The sequence below is a fragment of the Pan paniscus genome, chromosome 1 (assembly GCF_029289425.2).
Source record: "Pan paniscus chromosome 1, NHGRI_mPanPan1-v2.0_pri, whole genome shotgun sequence".
Classification (NCBI taxonomy): domain Eukaryota; kingdom Metazoa; phylum Chordata; class Mammalia; order Primates; family Hominidae; genus Pan; species Pan paniscus.
The window spans coordinates 12737157-12755333 of NC_073249.2; the positions used below are offsets into that span (position 1 = coordinate 12737157).

Here is an 18177-nt window from a genome sequence, read left to right on the forward strand (position 1 = left end):
GGCACAAAGGCAGGCAAGCGGGGAGCCTGAAGACAGAAAACCTGGGCTCCCACCTTCGTTCTTCTGGAACATGAACAGATGGTCTAACTCTTCTGCATTTCTTCATCTATGAAGTGGAGGTAATATCTCACCTCCCAAGACTCTTGGAGGCATCAAACATGGGCATGCACATTTATGAAGGACTGTCATGTGACTTACAACTATATTGAAAAGTTTATTAGTCACCAATTTAATCTTCGTCTTCCTCCATTTCTACCTCCTGTGACATTGGCCAGTGGCAAAGATCCCTGCTGTAGTGTGCTCCTCCTTCCTGCCTAGCTCATCCTTAGATGTAGAGGACGGTCAATAAAGAATTGATTATGGGCTGGGTGCAGTGGCTCACGCCTGTAATCCCAGCACTTTGGGAGTCCAAGACAGGCAGATCACCTAAGGTCAGATGTTCAAGACCAGCCTGGCCAACAGAGTGAAACCCCATCTCTACTAAAAATGCAAAAATCAGCCGGGCATGGTGGCACATGCCTGTAATCCCAGCTACTCGGGAGGCTGAGGCAGAAGAATCACTTGAACCTGGGAGGCGGAGGTTGCAGTGAGCTGAGATTGCACCACTGCACTCCAGCCTGGGCGACAGAGCAAGACTCTGTCTCAAAAAAAAAAAAAAAAAAAGAATTTATGATGTCCCAACTAATGCAATAACACAAGAAAAGTAAATAAACGTTACAGTGGAGAATAAATAAAACTGTCTTTGCTTAGATGATGTGACTGTCTATGTAGAAAATCTGAAACAGTCATCAAAAAAGTAAATGATTATGGCAGAGTGGCAGGATACAAGATTAATACAAATAAGTCAATTTCTTTCCTATATATCAGCAATGAAGAAGTAGATCCTGGCATCTAAAACACAATACCATTTATAATATATTAACTCCCTCCAAGATGAAAGACTTGGGTTGAAATCTAACAAAATACATATATGATATATGTGAGGAAAACTATAAAAACTCTGATGAAAGAAATAAAAACTACAGGCATATCTCAAAATTATTGTGGGTTCAGTTTCAGACTGAAGAGGTGGGGTTGGCTGCTGGGGGCAGGTGCAAAAATTCAGCTTAGAGTGCACTGCCCATATCAGGTAATTGTGCAGTGACCATGGTGATAGAATCAACATTGTAGAGTTGGTCAGGCGCGGTGGCTCACGCCTATAATCCCAGCACTTTGGGAGACCGAGTTGGGCGGATCACCTGAGGTCAGGAGTTCAAGACCAGCCTCTGACCAACAGGGCGAAACCCCGTCTCTACTAAAAATACAAAAATTAGCCAGGCGTGGTGGCGCATGCCTGTAATCCCAGCTACTCGGAAGGCTGAGGCAGGAGAATCGCTTGAACCCTGCAGGCGGAGGTTGCAGTGAGCCGAAATTGTGCCACTGCACTCCACCCTGGGCAACAAAAGTGAAACTCCATTTCAAAAAAAAGATGGGAGAGTCAAGACAGGAGAATCAGTACTCAGTTCTGTATGACCTTAAATTATTTAACCTCTCTGGATCTCGATGTGTAAAGTGGGCCTAATAATGGTACCTCCTGCATAGGGTCATTTTGTAAACTATATTAGTTAATATGATTTAATTAAACATAAAATAAAATAATAATAATAATAAAACATAGTTAATAAAACAAATATAGCAATAAAGCAGGTCACATAAATTTTTGGTTTCCCAGTGCATGAAAAAGTTATATTTACACTATACTGTAGTCTAGAAATAGTATTATGTCTAAAAAAGTAGGTCTTAAAAATATTTTATTGCTAAAAAATGCTAATGATCACCTGAGCCTTCAGCAAGTTGTAGTCTTTCTGCTGATGGAGGGTCTTGCCTTGATGTTGATGGCTGCTGACTGCTCAGGGTGGTGGTTGCTGAAGATTAGGGTGGAAGTGGCAATTTCTTTAAAAATACAAGAATAAGGTTTGCCACATCAATGGACTCTTCATTTCACCAAAGATTTCTCCGGAGCGTATGATGCTGTTTGAGAGCATCTAACCTACAGTAGTTACTCTTTCCAAATTGAAGTCAATTCTCTCAAGCCCTGCCCCTGCTTCGTGCATTATTTATGCACTAAGTTTATGTACTATTCTAAATTTATGTACTATTCTAAACTCTTTGTTGTCTTTTCAACAACGTTCACAGCATTTTTGCCAGGAGCGGATTCCATCACAAGAAACTACTTTCTTTGCTCATCCATAAGAAGCAACTATTGATCCATTCAAGTTTTATCATCACACTGCAGAAATCCAGCCCCATCTTCAGGCACCACTTCTAATTTTAATTCTCTTGCTATTTCTACTATATCTGCAGTTACTTCCCCCACTGAAATCTTGAATCCCTCAACGTCATCCATGAGCGTTGGAATCAACTTCTTCCAAACTCCCGTAAATGTTGATATTTTGATCTCCTCTCATGAATCATGAATGTTCTTAATAGCATCTAGAATGGTGAATCCTTTCCAGAAGGTTTTCAACTTACTTTTCACAGAACCATCAGAGGAATCACTATTTTTAGTCTTACCAAATGTATTTCTTAAATTAGACTTGAAAGTCAAAATTATTTCTTGGTCCATGGGGTGCTGTATTAGTCCATTTTCTGTTGCTTATAACGGAATATCTGAAACGTGGCAACTTATAAAGAAAAGGAATTTATTTCTTACAGTTCTGGGGGCAAAGAAGTCCCAGGTTGAGGGGCTGCATCTGGTGAGGGCCTTCTTGCCGGTGGGGACTCTACTGAGGCAGTGCAGGGTATCTCATGGCAAAGGAACTGAGCATGCTAATATGGTAACTTCTCCTTCTTAGGAAGCCTTCAGTTCCTTTCTCACGATAACTCATTAATCCATAAGCCCATTAATCCATGAACAGATTAATCCATTCATGATGGCAGAGCCTTCACGAACCAATCACCTCTTAAAGGCTCCACGTCTCCCAACTACTACCTTGGGGATTAAATTTCAACATGAGTTTTGGGGAGGACAAACATTCAAACCATAGCAGCTGCACTATGGATATTGTGTTAGCAGGCATGAAAACAACATTAATTTCCTTGTACATCTCCATCAAAGCTCTTGGGTGACCAGGAACATTGTCAATGAACAGTAATGTGTTGAAAGGAATCTTTTTTATTGAGCAATAGGTCTTAACAGTGGGCTTAAAATATTCAGTAAACCATGCTATAAATAGATGTGCTGTTATCCAAGCCTGGTGTTTTATTTATAGAGCACAGCACAGACAGAGTAAATTTAGCCTTATTCCAAGGGCACTATGATTTTCGGAATGGTCAATGATCATTAGCTTCAACTTAAAGTCATCAGTTGCATTAACCCTTAACAAGAGAGTTAGCCTGTCCTGTAAAGTTTGAATCCAGGAATTGACTTCTCCTCTCTAGCTAGGAAAGTCCTAGATGGCCAGGCTTGGTGGCTCATGGCCAGGCACAGTGGCTCACACCTGTAATCCCAGCACTTTGGGAGGCCAAGGCGGGAGGATCACTTGAGGTTAGGAGTTTGAGACCAGTCTGGCCAACATGGTGAGACCCTGTCTCTACTAAAAATACAAAAAATAGCTGGGCAAGGTGGTGCATGCCTGTAATCACAGCTACTTGGGAGGTGGAGGCATGAAAATCACTTGAACCCCGGAGGTGGAGGTTGCAGTGAGCTGAGATGGTGCCCTTGCACTCCAGTCTGGGTGACAGAATGAGACACGGTTTCAAAAAAAAAAAAAAAAAGAAAGAAAGTCCTAGATGGCGTCTTCTTCCAGTGAAAGGTTGTTTCGTCTACACTGGAAATCTGTTGTTTAGTATAGCTACCTTCATCAGTTTCATCAATGATGGTAGCTACATCTTCTGGATTACTTGCTGCAGCTTCTCTATCAGCACTTACTGCTTTATCTCACACTTTTATGTTACGGAGATGACTTCTTTCCTTAAGCTCATGAACCAACCTATGCTAGCTTCAAACTTTTCTTCTGCAGCTTCCTCAATTCTCTCAGCCTTTATAGAATTAAAGAGGGTTAGGAGGCCGGGTGCGGTGACTCACATCTGTATTCCCAACAACTTGGGAGGCCGAGACAGGTGGATTACTTGAGGTCAGGAGTTCAAGACCAGCCTGGCCAATATGGTGAAACCCTGTCTCTACTAAAAATACAAAAATTAGCCACGTGTGGTGGGCGGGAGGGGTGCCTGTAATCCTAGCTGCTCAGGAGGCTGAGCCAGGAGAATCGCTTGAACCCAGGAGGTGGAGGTTGCAGTGAGCGGAGATCGCACCATTGCACTCCAGCCTGGTCAATAGAGTGAGACTCCATCTCAAAATATATATATATAAAATATATAAATATTATATTACATATTATAAAATATATATTTACATATTTATAATATATAATATTTCTTTACTTTTACTTCTTTCCTGGAAGAAGATGCCATCTAGGACTTTCTTCTATATATATCTCATATATATAATATATATAATACATATATTATATATAAATATATATTTATATTTATATATTTTATATTTATATACATTTATATATTTATATATGATATTATTTATATATATTATATATATATATATAATATATATAAATAAAGAGGGTTAGGGCCTTACTCTGGATTAGTCTTTGGCTTATGGGAATGTTGTGGGTAGTTTGATCTTTTATCTAGACCACTAAAACATTCTCCATATCAGCAATAAGATAAGTATAAGATAAGAATAATGGCTTTCTTATCATTTGTTTGTTCACTGGAGTAGCCCTTTTAATTTCCTTCAAAAACTTCTCTTTTGCATTCATAACTTGGCTGTTTAGCATGAGAGACCTAGCTTTCAGCCTATCTTGGCTTTTGATATGCCTTCCTCTCTAAACTTAATTATTTCTAGCTTTTGATTTGAAGTGAGAAACATGCAACTCTTCCTCACTTAGAGCTCATTGTAGGGTTATCAATTGGCCTAGTTTCAATACTGTTGTGTCTCAGGGAATAGGAAGGCCCAAGAAGAGGGAGACAGAGGAATGGCCAGTCATTGGAGCAGTCAGAACACGCACATTTATCAGTTAAGTTCACTGTCTTATATGGGTGTAGTTCATGGTGCCCCAAAACAATTACAATAGTAACATCAAGATCGCGAGTCATAGATCTTCATAGCAAATACCAAAATATTGTGAGAATTACCAAATTGTGACACAGAGACACAAAGTGAACACATGCTGTTAGAAAAATGGCAGCAAGAGTCGCTTGACACAAGGTTGCCACAAACCTTCAATTTGTAAAAAAAAAAAATGCAATATCTGCAAAATACAATAACATAACACACAATAAAAAGAGGCATGCCCTGTAAATGGAGAGATATTCCATGATCATAAATAGGAGGGCTCAATGTTGTCAAGGTATCAGTTCTTCCAAATTGATCTATAGATTAAATGCAATCCCAATCATAATCCCAGCAAGTTATTTTGTGAATGTCAACAAACTGATTCTAAAATTTACATGGAGGGACAAAAAGACCCAGAATAGCCAACACAACAGTGAAGGAAAAGAACAAAGTTGAAAGACTGATACTACCCAACTTTAAGACTTACTGGAAAGCTACAGTAATCAAAACAGTGTGGTATTGGCAAACAAGAGACAAATAAAAGCAAAATAGATGAATGAAACAGAATAGAGAACCTAGAAATAGGACCACATAAATATAGTCTATTGATTTTTAACAGAGGAGCAAAGGCAATATAATAGTGGAAAGATAGTTTTTTCAACAAACGGTACTGGAATAACAAAAAAAAAAATTAGTCTAGACACACACCTTAAGCTCTCACAAAATTTAAACTCTTTAAACTCTCACAAAAATTAACTCAAAATGGGTCACAGACCTAGAAGTAAATAGAAAATTATAAAAATTTTAGAAGATAGCATAGGAGACAATCTAGTTAACCTTGGGCATGACAATGACTTTTTAGATATAGTACCAAAGGCACAATCCAAGAAAGAAATACTTGATAAACTGGACTTCATTAAAATTAAAGCTTTCTACTCTGTGAAAGACACTGTCAAAAGAATGAAAAGACACAGACTGGAAGAAAATATTTGCAAGGGACATATCAGATAAAGGACTGTTATCTAAAATATATAAAACTTCTTTAAACTCAACAATAAGAACATAACCTGATTTTAAAATGAGCCAAAGCCCTTAACAAACACCTCATCACAGAAGATACACAAATGGCAAATAAGCTATAAAATGACGCTCCACATCGCCTATCATCAAAGAAATACAAATTAAAACAACAATAAGATACCACTACATACCTATTACAATAGCTAAAATCCAGAACACTGACAATACCAAATGCTGACAAGGATGTGGAGCAATAGGAACTCTCATCCATTGCTGGGTGGGAATGCAAAATGGTACAGCCACTTTGGAAGACAGTTTGGTGGCATCTTAGAAACCTAAACAGCCTCTTGCTGTATGAGCCAGCAATCATGCTTCTTGGATTTATCCAAAGGGGCTGAAAACTTATGGCCACACAAAAATCTGCACATGAATGTTTACAGCAGCTTTGTTTACAATTGCCAAAACTTGGAAGCAACCAAGACATCCTTCAGTAGGTGAATAGATAAATAGACTGTGGTACATACAGACGGTGGAATATTATTAAGCACTAAACAGAAATGAACTATCAAGCAGTGAAAAGACAGCAAGAAAACTTAAATTCATATTACTAAGGGAAAGAAGCCAATCTGAAAAGGTTACATAGCATATGATTCCAACTATGTGACATTCTGCAAAAGGCAAAAGTATGGAGACAGTAAAAAGGTCAGTTGTTGGTCAGAAGTTAGTGGTGAGGGAGAGATGAATGGGTGGAGCTCAGAGGATTTTTAGGGCAGTGAAACTCCTCTGTAAGATACTAGAATGGTGGATACATGTCATCAGACGTTTGTCCAAACCTATAGAATGTACGACACCAAGGGTGAACCCTAATTTAAACCAATTTGAACTTTGGATGATAATGGTGTGTCAGCATAGGTTCATCAATCATAACAAACGCACCGTTACGATGCAGGATGCTGACAATGGGGGTGGAGCTGTGCATGAGTGGGGGCAGGGAGTGAATGGGAAATTTGTGCACGTTTTGCTCAATTTGGCTGTGAACCTAAAAATTCTCCAAAAATGTAAAGCGTATTAAAAATAATAATAAAAGAATCAACTACGGATGATTTGCAGGGAGTGGGAAAATGATAGCATTAGGTAATCCACCAACTAGACAATCAGCCCTCGGAGGATAAAATGACATGGGGTCTTCAGTTTTTGTTGATCAGACTCTCTACTTGGTTTTCCCACTGCCCAAACAAGTGGTTTTTCCATTTGCAACAGTGGCACCCACCACAGCCCTGGTCACCACCGGGGTTCTCTGAAGTGGACCTTCAGCCCTTCCCTCCACTTCTGTCCCAGCGTCTGCCAGACACCAAATCATCTTCATCTCTCCCTCAAAATGCGCTGTTATTATTATTGTAAGGTTCTTGTTTTGCTTTGTGTTGTGGATTGACCTGTGTCTCCACACAATTCCCATGTTGGCATCCTAACCCTCAGTACCTTAGAATGTGACTGTGTTTTGAAATGGGGTCCTTACAGAAGTAATCAAGTTAAAATGAGGTCATTGGGGTGGGCCCTAACTCAATATGACTGGCTTCCTTATGGAAAGGGGAAATTTGGACACAGACAGACAAACAAAGAGGGAAAACTATGTGAAGAAACACAGGGAGAAGCCAGCCAGCTACAAGCCATGAAGAGAGGCCTGGAGCAGGTCCTTCCCTCACAGCCCTCAGAAGGAACTGACCCTGGGCAGGGCGCAAGGTGGGCGGATCACCTGAGGTCAGGAGTTCAAGACCAGCCTAGCCAACAGGGTGAAACCCCGTCTCTACAAAAATACAAAAATTAGCTGGGCATGATGGTGGGTGCCTGTGATCCCAGCTGCTCAGAAGGCTGAGGCGGGAGAATCACTTGAACCCAGGAGGCAAAGGTCGCAGTGGGCTGAGATCACGCCATTGCACTCTGGCCTGGGTGACAGAGCAAGTCTCAAAAAAAAAAAAAAAAAAAAAAGAAGGAACCAACCCTGCCGACACCTTGAGTTCAGATTTGTTGTAGCCTCCAGAGCTATGAGATGATGGTAAGTTTAAGTCACTTCATTTGTGGCACTTTGTTATGGCAGCCCTAATACACTAACACCAACATTTTAGAACTGCAGTCTCCCCTCTTCCTTCTCCCTGCCACAACCCAAATCCAGGCCCTTGGGATTACATCCCTAGGTGACTGCAATAGCCCTCAGGCTCTCCTGGCCTCAGTCTTTCTTCCTATCTAACCCCTAGACCATCCCCTGCTAGGATGACCTTTCTAGAACTCTGCCTTTTTACCCCATCATTCCACCATCAGACTCTTTCGGGAACTTTCCAGGGTGTGGGACATCAAGTTCACACTCTTCCATCCTGGCATTCAAGACTTCCATTTGAACAACTCTTCCCAAAGTAGTGTTTACAGGAAACATGAGATGCAGGGGACATTTAACAGGTATGCCCCAGGGGTGGGAAAAACAAGTATTTCTCTGTTCAACTAAGCTTACCTGTCGATCAGGTGTCCTCTCTATCTTTTGCCTTTAGGGATATGTGCTGAGCTTCTCTAAGGGGGATTTTCTTAGTGTACTTGCCTACGGCGCTTCTGTGATTGGAGCATCCACAAACACTTCCACTCACCCTTCCCAGTAGGAGATTTTCAATGCCAAACTTGACTGTAAGCTCTAGGTATTCACCACTGTATCCGGAGACCCTAAGGGAGTGCTGGTAATACATTCTTGGCACTGAAATACTTGAAAGATGGAGGGATGAATGGATGTTTCACCATCTACCATCTGGCAATCTATTTCACATTTATCAAATACTGTCATAGCATTGCCTATTTCACGCAGGTCTCTGCCTCCCTGCTGTATGAACAGAGCAAACTCTTTAGCCCCCTAATAACTCTGCTCCATTTCCTCCCTCCTGTCCCAACCAAATGCCATGATTCAAGGCACAACACCAGTTTCACATCAACTAACTCAACTTCTTGACTTTGCATCTAAAAAGTATATTTCTATCTTTCCCCATCCAACCTTCTTTGAGTCCTGCCTCTGAAAAAGAGTTAAGGTTCTTACTTTTTTTTTTTTTTTTTGACAAGATCTTGCTCTGTCACCCATGCTGGAGTGCAGTAGCACAATCACGGCTCACTGCAGCCTCAACCTCCCAGGCTCAAGTGATTCTCCTGCCTCAGCCTCCCAAGCAGCTGGGACTACAAGTGTGCACCACCACACCTAGCTAATTAAAAAGAAAGTTTTGGCTGGGTGCAGTGGCTCACGCCTGTAATCTCAGCACTTTGGGAGGCCGAGGAGAGCAGATCACCTGAGGCCAGGAGTTAGAGACCAGTCTGGCCGATATGGTGAGACCTATGGTGGTCTCTACTAAAAATGCAAAAATTAGCCAGGTGCAGTGGTGCACGCCTGTAGTCTGAGCTACTCGGGGGCTGAGGTAGGTAAATCGCTTGAACCCAGGAGGTGGAAGTTGCAGTGAGCTGAGATCACACCACTGCACTCCAGCCTGGGCGACAGAGTGAGACTCCATCTAAAAAAAAAAAGGAAAGAAAGACATTTTTTTTTTTAATAGAGATGGGGTCTCACTTTATTGCCCAGGATGGTCTTGAACTCCTGGTCTCAAGCAATTCTCCTGCCTCGGCCTCCCAAGGTGCTGGGATTACAGGCCTGAGTCACCATGCCTGGCTGAGGTTTTTACTTTTAAAATGCAAATTCATCTCTCTATGCCTTTGACGACTCTTATTTATCAAAATTATGTGTGCATATATCTTGAGTTCCTTGCCAGCTTACAGATTCCTTGAGGAAAATCTAGTGCTGTGTGTTTTCTACCAAACATATGTTATCAATAAATATTTGCTAAGAAAATGAATCCCCTCTACCTTCTATAGGAAAACATCCCATGTATTACCCCCCTTCCCTCTATTATTTTTAATCCTCCACTCCTGCTGATCCTTTTTCTTTCTAAAATCCTGAAGTCTCTCATCCTGAAAAGTAAAAAGGAAGCCTTTTCTGTACTTTCCAATACCTTCAAATAACATTTTAATATTTTTCTTTGCTACCTTAATGAATTTCTGGGTAGAACTGCATAAACACTCTCATACTCACTTCTTAACTCTTGCAAGTAAATCCAATGACGTCTTGGTAGGTCTCCCTCTTGACCACGCTGTGCCTCCTGAGGATGGTGACCATTCCTTCCTCGACACGTGAAGCGATGCCCTCCCCTGGCTTTTCCCTTTCTTTATTCAATACACAGTTATTGGGACCTACTATGTAGTAGGCATTGAAGATACAATTATGAGCAAAAAGACACAGGAGTCCCTGCCCTCAAGGGGCATAGCCTAATCAATGGGTGAAGACAATGAAATAGTCAGCAAACATGTGACTATGAACTAGGATCAGTGCTATGAAGGAAAGGATCGTTGCCTTGACCACAGATGGTTTTCTTCTCTGGCTATTCCTCTAGTTACCTCTGAGCTCCTTTCTTCCTCTGACCTCCAAGAGTAAGTGTTCCTCAAGGTTTCATCTTGGTTAACCTCTCCGCTTTCCTATAAGGACGATTTTCCTTGACAGTCTCATCCATGCCTAGGGCTTCAACTATAACCTCCCAATGCATGAATCCTAAGCACAGTACCTAGTGCTGTGTCATCTACACAAGCAGTCTCACTGGCACAACAAATCTCACATACCCCAAACTCCACACACCTTTATCTCCTCTTTCTGAACCAACCAACAAAGAAAACTCAATCCTAACAACACACACACATCTGATGGTCTTCTTCCTGAATTCTCTATTGATCTTGTCAATAGCATCCATCTCCCAGGCACAGGCTTTTAAGCCTGTCTCATCTTCTTTCAAGTCCCCTTAGGATCCCAGATAAGGTCATGAGAAAATCACTGAAAATCCCCAATACCTTCCACCACCCACCCCTCTCCGGCATTCAAGGCTCTGGGGCCCTGGTCTCAACTTACCTTCCAGCCTCATCACCTAAGATCTCTCAGGCCAAGTTCACTCTGTCACAGAATCTCCCCTCAGATCCTCTGTCTATACCAGGGGTGTCCAATATTTGGGCTTCCCTGAGCCACATTGGAAGAAGAAGAATTGTCTTGGGCCACATGTAAAATATACTAATGCTAATCATAGCTGAAGAGCTTTTAAAAAATCGCAAAAAGGCCAGGCACAGTGGCTCACGCCTATAATCCTAACACTTTGGGAGGCTGAGGCAGGTGGATCACTTGAGGTCAGGAGTTCAAGATCAGCCTGGCCAACATGGCAAAACCCTGTCTCTACTAAAAATCCAAAAAGTTTAGCTGGGTGTGGTGGCGTGCACCTATAATCCCAGCTACCAGGGAGGCCGAGCCAGGAAAATTGCTTGAACCCAGGTGGCAGAAGTTGCAGTGAGCTGAGATCACACCACCGCACTCCAACCTGGGAGACAGAGCAAGATTCCATCTCAAAAAAAAAAAAAAATTGCAAAAAAATTCATAGTGTTTTAAGAACATTTACAGATTTGTGTTGGGCTGTGTTCTAAGCTGTCCTGGGCCACATAAGGCCTGCAGGCCATGGGTTGGACAAGCTTGGGCTATACCATTCTATCTACTGGGAGGGCTCTGGCTCTGGCCCTCAGACTCACATCCTAGAATCTATTTCTGTGTCAGATGGGCATACCATGCTGCCATTGACCGTGACATCATCATGATCATGGAGCAACAGGATGGCAAAACCATGGAGCAAACTGGATAAAATGTTTCTGAATTATTAAACAACAAAAGCAGGATATAGAACAATATCAAATTATTTGCAGGGTTTTTTTTTTTTGTTTGTTTGTTTTTGGTTTGTTTTTGATTTTTGAGACGGAGTCTCACTCTGTTGCCTAGGCTGGAGTGCAGTGGTGTGATATCGGCTTACCACAACCTCCGCCTCCTGGGTTCAAGCAATTATCCTGCCTCAGCCTCCAGAGTAGCTGGGATAACAGGCACCCACCACCACGCCCGGCTAAGTTTTATATTTATTTTATTTTATTTTTTAACCACTCTGGATCTCGATGTGTAAAGTGAGCATAATAATGGTACATCCTGCATAAGGTCATTTTGAAAACTATATGAGTTAGGCTGGATGCGGTGACTCACGCCTGTAATCCCAACACTTTGGGAGACTGAGGTGGGTGGATCACCTGAGGTCAGGAGTTTGAGACCAGCCTGGCCAACATGGTGAAACCCCGTCTCTACTAAAAGTACAAAAATTATCTGGGTGTGGTGGTGGGTGCCTGTTATCCCAGCTACTCTGGGGCTGAGGCAGGATAATCGCTTGTATTTTTAGTAGAGACAGGGTTTCTGTTTCCCCATGTCGGCCAGGCTGATCTCAAACTCCTAACCTCAGGTGGTCCACCCGCCTCGGCCCCGCAAAGTGCTGGGATTACAGGCATGAGCCACCGCGCCCAGGCTTATTTGCAGTTTTTGTAATTATGCATACAAAAATGTACAAAGGAATACAACGAAGTGACAAAAATAATTGTATTCGAGTGGTGGAATGGGCGATGCGCCTTTCATTGATCTAGAATCTAAATTTTATTTAGTATGCTTTTTAAAGTAACGCTTTTATTTTAGAATCATTTTAGATTTACAGAAAATTTGAGAAGACAGTGTAAAGAATTCCTATATATATATCCTATCCGCAGTTTCTCTTATTATGAACATCTTACATTAGTGGGATACATTTGTCGCAAGTAAATGAGCCAATAACTTAATGGTATTGTAGTTTCTTTCTTTTTTATTTTTTTTGAGAGAGAGTCTTGCTCTGTCATTCATGCTGGAGTGCAGTAGCACAGTCACAGCTCACTGCAGCCACAGCCTCCCAGGCTCAAGCCGAGCACGATCTCGGCTCACTGGAACCTTCCCCTCCTGAGTTCAAGCAATTCTCCTGCCTTAGCCTCCCAGATAGCTGGGATTACAGGCACCCACCACCATGCCCAGCTAATTTTTGTATTTTTGGTAGGGACGGGGTTTCACCGTGTTAGCCAGGCTGGTCTAGAATTCCTGATCTCAGGTGATCTGCCCACTTCGGCCTCCCAAAGTGCTGGGATTACAGGCATGAGCCACCGAGTTGGTCTGTAGTTTCTTAATGTAGTTTCTAAAACTAAAAAAACTTGTTTTGTAATCCAAATAAACAACATAGAAGACAATGTCATTATTTTCATAACTTCTAACTCCAACTTAGTATCCTAATATTTATTATTTTTCTTATTTTTATTGTATTACCTTAGACTCCTCTTGGCATGGATTCTTGGCTACAAACTGGAACCTAATTTTTTTTTTTTTTTTGGTGGCAGGGTCTGGCTCTGTCTCCCAGGCTGGAGTGCAGTGGCACGATTTCCATTCCCTGCAACCTCTGCTTCCCAGGTTTAAGCGATCCTCTCACCTCAGCCTCCTGAGCAGCTGGGACCATGGGACCACAGGTGTGGTTAATTTTTGTATTTTTTGTAGAGTTCAGGTTTTGCCGACCTTGGCCTCCCAAAGTGCTGGGATTACAGGTGTGAGCCTCCGTACCCAGCTGGAACAAATTTTTGCTTTACCTTCATTTGCCATATGCTTGTGCATGTCGTTAAAGTAATTAAAACTTTATTGATTGATAAAGGTCCTAGGAAATGTTTTCCTTAAAGTATCATGGAAATTGTTTACACATCTGAGCCTTACACACATCCGAGAATCAAACTGTGTGCACTGCCTCTCCAACAAGTCTATAAGGTCTGCCTGGGGTCTTATCTTCCACCTCCTCCTCCTGTATTTTTTATGTCCAAGAATACCCAGTTCAGATTGGTCTTAGAGTATATCCTCAATAAATACCAGTTGTAATAAGCTGTAGAAGTTGAATAGTTCTAGTAGATGGGGTATTGATTTTAAATAACTAAACGTAAAGGGTTCTTTCTGAAATTGCACTTGAAATGTCAGACCTTAATGTTTTGTTTTGTTTAAGAGACAGGTCTTGCTATGTTGCCAGACTAGCCTCAAACTCCAGTTCTCAAGCGATCCTCCCACCTCAGCCTCCTGAGTAGCTGGGACCACAGGCATGCCTGGCTTAGACTTTAATTTTTGACACTAGGACACTATGATGTTTTTCCTTGGCATCACTCGAAAAAGGAAGCTCAAATTAATCCTTAGTAGAAGCAGATTTTAGTTCTTAAATTATAAAAATCACTAAAAAGGCAGATAATAATTATTCTAAAGAACATACTTCCAGCTTGCTTTTATTTTATTTTATTTATTTATTTATTTTAAGACAGAGTCTCACTCTGTCACCTAGGCTGGAGTGCAGTGGCACAATCTCAGCTCACTGCAACCTCCACCTGCTGGTTCAAGCAATTCTCCTGCCTCAGCCTCCCAAGTAGTTGGGATTACAGGCGCCTGCCACTGCACCCTGCTAATTATTGTAGTTTTAGTAGAGATGGGGTTTCACCATCTTGGCCAGGCTGGTCTTAAACTCCTGACCTCGTGATCCACCTGCCTCAGCCCCACAAAGTGTTGGGATTATAGGCGTGAGCCACCGAGCTCGGCCTCCAGCTTGCTTTTAATGTCTGAACTATAGAATGGAGTGCGTGTTGTTTTCTTCTTTTAAACGTTTCTCCCTGGTGAATTTTCTTTGTTCTAACTGCCAAGTTCATTTCAAAGAATCCTTCTGAGTATCTAGCAGTTAAAACAAATCCTATAGATTATACAAAGAAATAGTCAATGGAAGCAGCCAGCTGCTTATAGTACTACTTTTTATAGGAGAAGAAGACATTTTGTTTTAAAATAGAACTTTAAAAATCTCAAAGAGGTATTTCCCCTATTTTTTTAGTTGATAAATATATTTTCACCTTTTAGGATAGTATTTACTTGATATAGCCAAAATTATAACACTGAAATTAGGAAAAATGCTGAACAGTGTGCTAACATATATTCTGTACCTCATCTTAAGTGGTTTTGGAAAATCCCTAAAAGTAAACTACATGAAAAACTTAGCATTCTTTTATCTTCAAGGAAGTCTACATGTTACCAAAAAAATTTGAGGAGCAAAATTTTGTTTAAAAATTAGGATTATGAGAAGAACAAATTTATACTTTCAGTTTACTAAACTAGTTTAAATTCAGTAAGCACAGAAGCCCATTATTAGATTGTAATTTCAAGGAAAATGTTGAGTATCAGGAGTAAAGAGTGAAGTCTGATATTCACAATTAATGGTTGAAAATTCCCCAAAACAAAGTTAAAAGTAGCACCACTGACCATTTTCAAGACAGTTATGTGTTTTAATTTAAACTGCTTATTTTATCAACTATTGTGTAACTTCTCTTTATTACAGAGGTGATTTGACTAGGCAACAATGTTACTATTAAAGACTTTATTACATAGTGATGTTTTAAAGCAAGACTAGGCAAAACTTGTTACAAATTAACTTGATGTTATATATAGAAGGAGCAGAACTGAATCAGCCTATTTGAGGCAAGACATGCCTTTGAGATACTGAATGCTGTAAATATAGTTAAGCAACTCTGCTAACGAGCTTTGGGAGAGAGAACAGAGGTGGCTTGGACAGTACAAGAAGTAACTGACCAAGGAAGTCCCCAGAAAGATGTATATCCAAAGGTGGAACAGTGGAATGACAGGCAATTCTTAACTTTCTGTGTGTACTTTTTTGCACAACTTGAACTTTAAAATAATGAACATTCTGGCCAGGTGCAGTGGCTCAAGCCTGTAATACCAGCACTTTGGGAGGCCTAGGTGGACAGATCACTTGAGGCCAAGAGTTCGAGACTAGCCTGGCCAACATGGCAAAACCCCATCTCTACTAAAAATTAAAAAAAAAAAATTAGCGGGTCATGGTGGCGGGCGCCTGTAGTCCCAGCTACTCGGGAGACTGAGGCAGGAGAATGGCATGAACCTGGGAGGTGGAGCTTGCAGTGAGCCGAGATCGCACCACTGCACTCCAGCCTGGGTGACAGAGCGAGACTCCGTCTAAAAAAATAAATAAATAAAGTAGCCGGGCATGGTGGCGCACACCTGTGATCTCAGCTACTCAGGAGGCTGAGGCACGAGAATCTCTTGAACCCAGGAGGCAGAGGTTACAGTGAGCCGAGATCGCACCACTGCACTCCAGAGTGAGACTGCCTCAAAAAAAAAAAAAAATCTCTCCCTCTCCCTCTCCCTCTCCCGCTCCCGCTCCCTCACCCTCTGCACAGTCTACCTCTGATGCCGAGCCGAGGCTGGACTGTACTGCCGCCTCTCCCCTTTGCACGGTCTCCCTCTGATGCCGAGCGGAGGCTGGACTGTACCGACGCCATCTCGGCTCACTGCAACCTCCCTGCCTGATTCTCCTGCCTCAGCCTGCCGAGTGCCTGGGATTGCAGGCGCGCGTCGCAACCCCTGACTGGCTTTTGTATTTTTTGGTGGAGATGGGGTTTCGCCGTGTTGGCCGGGCGTGTCTCCAGCTCCTGACCGCGAGTGATCTGCCAGCCTCGGCCTCTCGAGGCGCCGGGATTGCAGACGGAGTCTCGCTCACTCAGTGCTCAATGTTGCCCAGGCTGGAGTGCAGTGGCGTGATCTCGGCTCGCTACAACCTCCACCTCCCAGCCACCTGCCTTGGCCTCCCAAAGTGCCCAGATTGCAGCCTCTGCCCGGCCGCCACCCCGTCTGGGAAGTGAGGAGCATCTCTGCCCGGCCACCCATCGTCTGGGATGTGAGGAGCCCCTCTGCCCGGCAGCCCAGTCTGGGAAGTGAGGAGCGCCTCTTCCCGGCCGCCATCCTGTCTAGGAAATGAGGAGCGCCTCTACCCAGCAGCAACCCCTTCTGGGAACTGAGGAGTGTCTCTGACTGGCCGCCCCGTCTGAGAAGTGAGGAGCCCCTCTGCCCGGCCGCCACCCCGTCTGGGAGGTGTACCCAACAGCTCATTGAGAACAGGCCATGATGACGATGGCGGTTTTGTCGAATAGAAAGGGGTGAAGTGTGGGGAAAAGAAAGAGAGATCAGATTGTTACTGTGTCTTTGTGGAAAGAAGCAGACATAGGAGACTCCATTTTGTTCTGTACTAAGAAAAATTCTTCTGCCTTGGGATGCTGTTAATCTATAACTTTGCCCCCAACCCCGTGCTCTCTGAAACATGTGCTGTGTCCACTCAGGGTTAATTGGATTAAGGGCGGTGCAAGATGTGCTTTGTTAAACACATGCTTGAAGGCAGCATGCTCGTTAAGAGTCATCACCACTCCCTAATCTCAAGTACCCAGGGACACAAACACTGCTGAAGGCGGCAGGGCCCTCTGCCTAGGAAAACCAGAGACCTTTGTTCACATGTTTATCTGCTGACCTTCCCTCCACTATTGTCCTATGACCCTGCCAAATCCCCCTCTCTGTGAAACACCCAAGAATGATCAATAAATACTAAAAAAATAAAATAAAATAAAATAAACAAAAAAATTTACAATTAAAAAATATGAATTCTTTTATAATCATAACACAATAAACATATTTCCTTTTTGGAAAAAGATAATAGAAATAATATGTTAAAGTTTGACATCTGATATCTAAAAAAATTAAAGTTTTATAAAGCATTACAAGTATTATATTAGAGTATCTAGTTTTGTTGTGCCTTAAAGAATTTGCTCATCCACAGAGTGCCAACTGCATTAGAAAGAAAACAACTCCCCTTTCTAACTCACCAGCATTGATTTTCTGTTGTTGGCATGTAGAAGAGTATTTCAAAGAATGAATGAAAGCTACAATATTTATTAGAAGTAAAAAAGTTATAAAGATATGCTACCTTACTGGGATGCTTAGGGACCATTTGCAAACCCTGTTTATGATCTAGAAATCCTGTTTTTCATTTTTTATTTGTAAAACTCTATAACTCTCAAAAAATTTTAGGTGGATTATCATGTACCTAAGGGTAAAATATAGTTGAAATTATTCTTACCTGATTTTTCATATCTGAATTTCGTGGGCAGTTCAAAGTAATTGTATCACATTCTTCAGCTAGGAAAAAAAAAAAGAAAGAAAGAAACAAAGTGTGATTTTA

General features: G+C 41.9%; 1 protein-coding gene across 2 annotated transcripts in view; it reads right to left on the bottom strand.

The window, feature by feature from the left end:
- EDARADD (EDAR associated via death domain) overlaps positions 1 to 18177 on the bottom strand; it is an 85026-nt gene that overhangs the window by 34777 nt on the left and 32072 nt on the right. For both annotated transcript variants that reach the window (XM_003824510.5, XM_034949463.3), the window contains exon 4: positions 18076 to 18134. In XM_003824510.5, coding sequence (XP_003824558.1) covers positions 18076 to 18134 — 59 coding nt within the window. The remainder of the gene's footprint in view (positions 1 to 18075; positions 18135 to 18177) is intronic.